The 9,422-nt window shown below is 54.5% G+C and overlaps 1 protein-coding gene across 4 annotated transcripts in view; it reads right to left on the bottom strand.

Moving 5' to 3' along the window:
• The window catches only part of Arhgap8 (Rho GTPase activating protein 8), a 41,796-nt gene that overhangs the window by 20,726 nt on the left and 11,648 nt on the right, over nucleotides 1-9,422 (bottom strand). For all 4 annotated transcript variants that reach the window (XM_023702523.1, XM_004642454.2, XM_023702524.1 and 1 more), the window contains exon 2: nucleotides 2,200-2,341. In XM_023702523.1, the coding sequence (XP_023558291.1) occupies nucleotides 2,200-2,278 (79 nt within the window). In that variant the 5' untranslated portion in view covers nucleotides 2,279-2,341. The remainder of the gene's footprint in view (nucleotides 1-2,199; nucleotides 2,342-9,422) is intronic.

Below are 9,422 nucleotides of genomic sequence, written 5' to 3'. Positions count from 1 at the left end.
AAAAACTAAAAATTCCACTCCATTCCCAGCCATTCTCTTCTAGGGATCTTCGTGAAAGAGTTATTCACCATATTGCAGTGACCCACGCAGTCACCATGCACGGCAGCGCAGCTCGCGGCGGCTAAGTCCTGGAAGGAGCCTGTACGTCCGCCCTCAGACGCATGGGACAGAGGGTGCCGCGTTCCCGCGTGGCGGGGACGGCTCTGCCAATGGGGAAGGCCCAACGCGAGCCTCTAGGAATAGGACGCACCTCCGGAAGTGAAATACAGCAGACTTGCGAGCTTCAAAATTGCGTGTTTTTTCTCTTCTATAAGAAGCCCGAAACACAAGAGTGAAATAAAAGATGCAAAAAAGAACAGGAAGTAGGGACATCTTTTTTCAAGTGGGAAGGAGAGCAAGAGAAAAGGGATTTAAAAAGCGAACTGGAAGAATCGGAACTAGATCTTCTGGAAATGAGGGGAAACAAGAGTTGGAGGAAGCAGGTGAGGCTAGGAATAGCATGAGAAGAACCGAGAGTGTTCTGTCCACTCGCCAAGGGACTATAAACATCACGTACTGCAAACGCAGACCGATAATTCAGCCAGGCGCGGCGGCGCACAGCAGCGCTCAGAGGCTGAGGCAGGAGGCCCGGGGCAAGTTCAGGGCCAGCCTGGGCTACACAGCAAGACCCCGGCTAAAAAGCAAAACACCCCAAGACATAAAAAATAAAAATTCACACTCTGCAGATCCTGTTTCTTTTCCTATCTTTAATAATTGTAAAAACCATGCTACCTTTTGCACTTGTGCTGCCTAACTCTTTGTTCAGGAGGACAAGGACCTAAAATGCATCTCTAGAAGGAGTCCCCAGCACGCCAGAATGTGGTGACCTATTTTGGCAAAGCCGGCCAGGAGCTTTTTATTTCTTCAGGTAGTTAGAGAGAACTTAGTCTCTGGTGCACAGGCCCACATCCCCACATGAAGATGGAGACCGTCACCCCCTCAGCACCCCGAAAAGATTTTTTTTTTGGCAGAACTGGGGATTGAACTCAGGCCCTTGTGCTTGCCAGGTAAGCACTTATTCTACTGAGCCATCTCCCTGACCCCTTAGGTTTTTTTTCTAATTGTGGGGATTTACGTCTTGGAGAGAAATAAAGCAGATTAGGGGGTGGCAAAACTGGCTGAGCCAGTGCGTGTGACCTGTCACTAACAGGAATCCAAGAAACATAGCTCCCAAAGCCCAAAGCCTGGGGCCAATCAGAGAATGGTGTCTTTGGTTCTTCCCGGAAGAACTCAAGCAGAGTTTTGATTGGACAGCCTGGACCGGACCTCGGCCTGAGGCCTGGGAGAGAAACATGGCTACCACTGAGCCTTTCCCACTGTGCTGTCACTGTGGTTATTATCACCAGCATCAAAGAGACTTAAGAACATGTGGGCTAGGGCGGCAGATATTTACTGTATTAGAAACCCAACACATAATATCTGTTCAAATATTTAAATGAAAATTAGCATAATTAACATACTTTCAGTTTCTTGCATAAAGAACTCTTTCCTGGGGCCAGGGAGATGGCTCAGTGGAATAGGCCCTTCCCTGGCAAGTGCACGGGCCTGAGTTCAATCCCCAGTTCCGCAAAAAAAAAAAAAAAAAGAACTCTTTCCCTTCAGTTGGTTCCTGAACAGTGTACCTGTGTCCCCCACATCCAGCCCAGCACCCTCACTCCCTGAGCCTCAAAAGTTTAGTCCCCAGGCCCCTCCCCTGTACCCGGGGCATACTGACTGTGTGTTCCTGGGGGCTGCAACAGATGGAGAACTGTGCCCCTTTGTGTCTGTCCGTCGCCCCTACAGGACGCCAGCTCCTTGGAGGTGACCACCAATGGTGAGACGCCTGGTCCAGGGACCTAAAGGCCGAGGTAAGGCCACTGCCTGCAGTAGATGGGCTACATTACAGGTCAGTCTCCTAAGTGTCGCAGACATGCACTGCCCTGGATGTGAAGCCGTAGTGCAGGGCCCTTGTTAACAGCATTTACCTGGGGTGTTCCCACCCTAGGCTTCTCAGACAGCCCAGCAGTGTGGTGACAAGCATGTCCTTGCTCCCTCAGACAGATACCCTGGTCCCCTACATGCTGTCATCCTGGGGCACAGTCCCCTGGTTCCCCCCTACTCTACACACACACACACACACACACACACACACACTCAGGGACCATGCAGCTGGGGACCTACCTGCCACCTGCAGGATGCCATGCCTGGCTACGTCGTAGAATGAGTGACTCGTGCTCAGCGTGGGGTCCGCGTCAACCATGGCCACCACTGGGGTTCTTCTCGCTGTACCCAGCGGCTGCTTCCTCCTGTGGTCTCTGCAGTTCTGTGGAAGACATGGGTGTCAGAGCAGCTCCATGTGCTCTCGGGAAAGGCACAGCCCTCCCAGGCTTCACAAACAGTCACCCAGGCTCTGCTGCAAGCCCGCTCGGCGCTCACCTCAGGGCTGCGCCCAACGCACATTCAGACTGCGCACCCACTGTGTGCAGGTGTCACCCTGTGGGAGCAAGGGGAGACCTAGTTCTGTCCTCATGGCCAGGAGTGACTCACCCGAGGCCACACTGCTAACTGGCAGATCCTGATCCAGGCCGCCTTGACAGACACTGGCACGGGCATCGAAGCCCAGGAGGATGGGGGAAGACAGATACTAAGGACCCTGCTGGGTGAGAAGGGGCGAGATGTGACCACAACCCAAGGATGCCAGGAGCTTCAGGCGCCGGCAGAGGCCGACCTTTTCCTGCAGCCTTTGGTGGGAGCATTGCCCAGGTCTCAATTTTGAACTCGGGCCTGCACAGGTCTGGAAAGAGTGACTTCCTTCTGCATGGGACTACCAAGTCTGTGGTTGCTCCTGAGCCCCAGGCGCTGTGGTGAGACTTGAGCTCTACCCAGGAGCCCTGGGAGGTCACAGCAGGGTGGAGGAGGAAGTCCGGGAGGAGGAGGGGGCGGGCAGCCTGGCGGCAAGCACAAGGTCCTGAGTTCAATCCCCGGTTCCACAAAGACCTCGTCTTGAGGTCCACCACGGCCTGTGGCACCCCTGCAGAGGCCAGTGTCACCACCGTGGGACACCTGGCTCGTGCAGCGTGTGGGCGCTGATGCACGTCTCCGCACGCCCAGGGCCATGGCCGGAAGGGGGCCTGGATTCGCGCACTAAAAACAGGCCCCAAATGGTGCCAGCTACTTGGAGGGGATCGGCAGGTGTCAGCACAGGGCCCTCGGACTTCCCCCACCCGGGAGCTAAGCGAGCCTCTGCTCCTGTCCTGGGTTTGTGCCCAGGAAAGCTGAAAGCGCAGCTCCAACCAACAAGTACAGGTGTGAGCATGCGCGGCACCGAGCGGTCCACTGCAGCCACGAAAGGGAAACGGCCCCACGGGCATAAGCGGGGGACAGGTTGGCGGGATGCCCCGCGCGCGCCGTGGACTGTCTCTGAGCTGCAGGCGAGCAGAATTGGGGCACCTGCTCTCATAGGACGCGAAGAAGCCAGACACTCCCGGCCTCGCACATGCGCCCCGCACATCTGTGCGTCTCTCCCGCGGAGCCCCCTGAGGCCGGGGGTGAGGGGTCCACCCGGCATGGCCACTCCCCCTGCAGTCTCATGGACCAGAGGCATGCAGAATAGGCAAGTCCAGGCAGGCTGGCGGGGGAGGCAGGACTGGGGGAGGGGAGGTCGGAGAAGCAGGTGCTCTAGGTGCAGGATTTCCTGCGAGGGCGACAAGCACGCTCTGGAGCCCAACAGAGGCAGAGAGCCATGCTCAGTGGACGAAAGGCCACCGGATCACGTACTTTAAAACGGTTCGTTTCAGCTGGGCAGGGTGGTGCACAGCATTCTGGGAGGCTGAGGCAGGAGGATCGTGAGCTCCAGCCCAGGGTGGGAACCTCAGCTACTTCGAAAGACCCCGTCTCAGAAGAAGAAATAAAAAGGGCTGGGGAAGTAGCTCAGTGTGGAGGCTCTGGGTTCAATTCCCAGTACCGAAAGAAAAAGGATGAAAGAAAGAAAGAAGTCAATTTCATGTCATGTGGATTTCACCAAAATTAAAAGAAAAGAAAAATTGCGGCAGCACAACTGAAAAGAGAAAGAGCGAGGCTGGACCCAGCATCGGAACCAAGAAACAGCCCCAGCTGGGACCCCGCTGTTGCACAGCCGCCGGGTGCTGAAGCCAGATGAGGACTGGGAGAGGTCCGCACTGCGGGGACTCGAAGCTCCTGGCCCAGCCCTGCACCCGCTGCACCCGCACGACCGCCCAGATGCCCAGCAGGGCCACCAGGAGCTGCAGCTTCCTGCGCACCCCAAGAAAGGCACACGCCCACCACGTCGCCCTTACCTTCCCTCTCCCTTGGAACCTCAGTTTCCCTGCCTGTCAAAGGGAGTCACACAGCTATCATCTTCCGGGTGACTGCAAGCAGTAAGTGCGGGTGTGACTCACCGAGGCCTTTAGCAACCCCAGAGTACACACAAGACACACACACATCTACACGCACACACATTCCATTACACACATGTACATGCACACACGCCAGTTGCCCTGGGGAATTTCTGGGAAGATAAAGTGTCCCCTCAGGAGGCGGGTGGGGACAGGAGCTGGGGAAGGCTGACAAGGAGACTTCCCTGAGCATGGTTTGGGGCCATAAGATCAGATCATCGAAACAACCGGGAGCGTGGTGGTCTGTAATCCCAGGACTCAAGAGGCTGAGACAGGAGGATCGCCACAAATTTGAGGCCAGCCTGGGCTACATTGTGAGTTCATGGTTAGCCTGAAGTACATAGACAGACCTTGTTTCAAATATATATATATGTAGTAGGTGCACAGCACACAGCATTATCTGTAAGCCTGGTCATCAGGGTCCAGCCCTGATGTGCTCTCCTAACTGGAGGGACAGCCGGGCTGGATTGTCCTGAGGCCGCCACCAGCTTGGGACCTGGCATGACGGTCCTTCCTGAGGTCCTGAGGGAGAAGCACTCACAGCTCAGGGGTGCACTTCACCAAAGAGATACGGGAAGTGCCCTTCCAGGGAACCCCCAGAGTTCTAATTTCTCTCCTGCAGATGACACGCAAGCTGCCAGTGTCAACACTGAAATCTAACTTTATCTTTTATTTATTTATTTTGAAATCTAACTTTAAAAGAGCTGTATACCAAGACTCAGAAATCCATCCATTCTGTTGTTGTTGTTGTTTTTTTTTAGACAAGCTCTCTCTTCCAAGTCTCCAAGCTGGGTTTGAACTTCCTACTTGCCTAGGCTGGCCTTCAACTTGCGATCTTCCCCCCGCAGCCTCCGGGGTGCTGGGATTACAGCTGTTCACCTCCACGGCCGGCTTTCAGCGGTCCCTCTCTCGCACACACCCACCAGATGTGGTCACTCGTGCACCATGGGTGGCACTGTGTGTGCAAAGCAGGGCACTGCTGCAATCCCCTTCTGGGCACACCCTGAGTGGCACTGCCAGCCGGAAGGCCACATGCCAGCTGCAGCTCCATCCCAGCTACGCTGCTCAAAATGACAGACAGAAAAGCTATGACTTGGTTCCCCTGGCAGATGGGGCCCAGAGCCAGGCAAAGGCCCCCAGTGATGGGGCGGGAGTGGGGGTGCCTGGACACAGAGGGACAGCAGAGTCCCTCCTACTTCCAGACAGCCTTGTGGGCCCCTATGTGGATGCCAGCGAATCTGGGGGCTTCCTGGGGACTGACAGCACGGAAGTGGGCAGGCTACGTGGGCTCCCCAGGGGATGCATGCGGCCCCGGGTCAGGAGTGTGCAAGCAACAACAACGGAAAAAAAAATGGGGCCACAGGCACAGCGGGCAGCAGGGGCTGGGGGAAGGGCAGCTGGACAAATGGGGAACTCCCCCCTTTCATTCTGCAGTGTGTCCTGGGCACGGCATGGGGGCTCCCCTCCCGAGGGACCCAGTGCTCTGAGCCCCTGGAGAAGCACTCGGGTGCCAGGTGGCCAGGTGCTTGCCTGTAATCCCAGCACTCTGGGAGGCTGAGGCAGGAAGGTCACGTTGGAGGCCAGCCTGGGCAACCCTATGCCTTAAGATGATCTCAGTTTGAAATAGAAAAAATAAAAATTTTAGAAAGGGAACAAGATGTCAAAGTGGAAGACAGTGCTGAGTGGTGACAAACCCCAGGCCCCCAGGACTGCACACACGACCCCCGCTGTATATGACTGCACCCCTCCAATGAAACCCTTTTTTGGCCTAAGCTAAGATAGGTGATAGAGGACCGCTCCCCTAAATGGGACTTTTGCTTTGAAAACACTCTGTGCATACTGAGTTAGTAGGCTCTACTCGAAGAGACTGAGCGAAAGCTTTGAGAAAAGTACTGCAGTGCAGAGAAGTTACTGAAAATGTTTTGTACAGGACTCTGGCTTTAAATACCAGAGGCTTAACACTAGGCAGCTGACTTGCCCTGTCTGAAAACAGAGCCCTGGCTCTTGGTCCACTGGATGGTGACAGGAAGAAGAGTTGTCTCACTCAGCTAGGACCCTGGGACCGCGGTCCTCCTGCCCGGGCGCCTGCGCTCTGTACCACCGATGGCATGGTCCTTCCCCCGCAGGCCCACTGCCCTCCCTGCTGTCTGTACCCGCAACCTCCCTGCAGGCCATGGCTGGTCGCTAAACAGCAACAGTAATAACAGCAATGTTGAAGGACAAGGTCTTCCCCGACCAGGCAGCAAACTATCTGCCTGTGGCTCCCCTACAGCTCCATGCACTGTGCTCTGAGGTCACCAGCAGGTCACACACCCTCACTGTGGGTCAGTGCTGTCCCTGCTCAGCTGTGCAGCATGTCCCCACCCTGAACTCAGCACTAGGCCCAGACCCAGGCCCAGTGGACTCAAGGAGGCAGACTGGAGGTTCCTGAGGAATAGGCCACCCACCTGGGGCTAGATAGTGTGTGTGGTCCCTGTGTTTCACCCTCCCCAACCTCGAGCCACAACTGTCCCCATTTTAAAGATGAAAAAACTGAGGCCCAGCACATGAAAGAAGCTGGCGGCCCAAGCTCGGGTCATGAGGCTGGTCTGGGGTGGGGTTCCTCAGCCTGCTCCGTCTCTGCAGTGTTTGGGCAGCTCTGCACAAACCCCTGGCACCCATGCCTCAGTTTACTCATCAGAGCTGTGAGCTGGACACCATCCTCTTGCCAGCTGCACTATGCATTTATGCATGTTTGTTAAAGGAACCCTTGGGGACGCATGGTCAAGGGTCCCAGACAAAATCCAGAAACCTCCTGTCTGGCCTCATGGTGGCAGTGCCAGACACACGGGTAAGCTCTGCCCACTGAGCTCCACATTTCTCCCACCCTGGCATCTCTCTGGGGCACAGGAAACCAAGCCTCAACACCTGATTCGACCCTGGCCCCTGACATCCTTCCAGGAGGAAAGGGACACCTCGGTGGCCGGCGGTGGCGGCTGTCCAGTGAGAAATGGACCCTCAGGAAGGAGTGAGTTGCTGTCCAGAGGAAGTCGGTCAGGGCAGCTTTGAACCAAATCAATGTTGGCAGAGGCCAAGGACCGCTGGGAGCGGCTTGAGGGATTTTACCATGAGATCGCTCGCTGGGACTTGCTCCAAGCAGGCGAGTGCAGACTTTGTAGCAGGTGGGGAGAGAGGGGGGCTTAAACCCAAGACAGGCATGGGGTGCTGGATGGAAGTGAGCAACAGAGCCCAGGGCTGCCCTGGTCCCGGCCACCTGGGATTTCCCACAGAGACAGCTGGGGTGGTGGCAACAACTGGATAGGACCCCAAGACAAGCTCAGGACTTGATGTGGGCAGCCACCAGCCTCGGGTCCACTGAGGGGTGCAGGGACATAGGAAGTGGTAGTGGCTTTCCCAGAGGACATGTGGCACTGAGGGAACTCGGCCTTCAGAGGCCCCAATGAGGTGGTCAAAGCACGGCACCACGTCACCGTAACAACAAGAGCTTTTTTTTTTTTTTTTTTTTTTTTTGGCGGAATTGGGGATTGGACTCAGACTCTTGTGCTTGCCAGGCAAGCACTTATTCTACTGAGCCATCTCCAGCTGCTAACGCCCCTTGAACGTTAAGATGAACTTTCGTGACATCTTCAGAGGACAGCATGCTCCTGGAAGCTTCAGACTCAAGACTCAGCACCTGGCACTTGGAATCTGCGGTAACCTCCTCACCTGGTGACACAGCAGCCAGAAGAAGGGGCTGCTGGCTTCGGAAGGACAAGAGAGCCAGGTTCAAGCAGACTCGAGACAAGGATCCTTGGAGGGGAAAGGATGAGCCCTCATGTTGCCCAGGAAGCTGATTTTTCTCCAAATCAAAAGAAGCTATGAGACTGGGCGTGGTGGTGCACGCCTGTAATCCCAGCACTGGGGAGGCCGAGACAGGCGGATCACTATGAGTCTGAGCTGCGTAATGAGACCTTGTATCAAATACATTAAAAAAGAAGAAGCAGCTATCAAATATGATCTGGTTAAAAAAATTAAAGATTTGTGAGCCAGGTATGGAAGTGCATGCTAATCCCAGTACTCTGGGAGGCTGAGGCAGGAAGACTGTAAGTTCAAGTCCCACCTGGGGAAGTTAATGACTTAGTGAGATCCTGTCTCAAAATAAAAAAGTTTAAAAGGGCTGAGAGGGTCCGGGGAGATAGCACAGTAGAATAAGCGCTTGCCTAGCAAGTGTAAGGGCCCCTGTTCAATCTCTGGATCTGCAAAAAACAAACAAAAAAACAAACAAACAAACAAACAAAAAACCATAAATAAAAGGGTTGGGGATGTAGCTTAGTGCAAAAGGTCTGGGTTTGATCACACACACACACACACACACACAAACACACACAAACATACACGCACAGTGGTAAAAACAACTCAAATACTAAATATCTACCCCTGATTAAGAGTCAAGATGGGGGGGGGTAAGAATCCTGTTGGGCCAGTCAGATAGCTCAGCAGACTAAAGCGCCTGCTTAGGCAGTGCGCAGTGGCCGGGGTTCAATCCCTACCATGCCCTGCCCCAGGGCAAGCTGAGAGGCAATTGAGACTGGGCGTGGTGGCATGCGGCTGTAATCCCGGCAATTGAGACTGGGCGTGGTGGCATGTGGCTATAACCCCAGCACTTGGGAGGCTGAAAACAGGAGAATCACTACAAGTCTGATCTATATAGTGAGACTCTGTAGACCCTGTAGGCCCTGTCCCAAATACAGAGGAAAAAAAAAGTCGAGACCTAGGGATTCACAGCTAAAAGCTTGCCTTGTGTCTCAGAGCAGGCTTTGGGCTTGGACATGTGGGCAATGCTAGAGGGCTGAGATGTTGGGAAAGAAATTAGAGTATTTTCAGTTGTAAGCAGGATTGTTATATCATAGTGGGTTGAATTATGATTTCGTTACAGTCTGGTTTTGGTGAGATGTGATTGGTCGTGAGGTTGACAAGGAATAGATATCCAATGATTAATCTTTTTTTTTT

Source organism: Octodon degus, unplaced genomic scaffold (assembly GCF_000260255.1).
Source record: "Octodon degus isolate 3935 unplaced genomic scaffold, OctDeg1.0 scaffold00153, whole genome shotgun sequence".
Classification (NCBI taxonomy): domain Eukaryota; kingdom Metazoa; phylum Chordata; class Mammalia; order Rodentia; family Octodontidae; genus Octodon; species Octodon degus.
The sequence above is the reverse complement of the archived record's forward strand: the minus strand, read 5'-3'. Positions and strand labels throughout refer to the sequence as shown.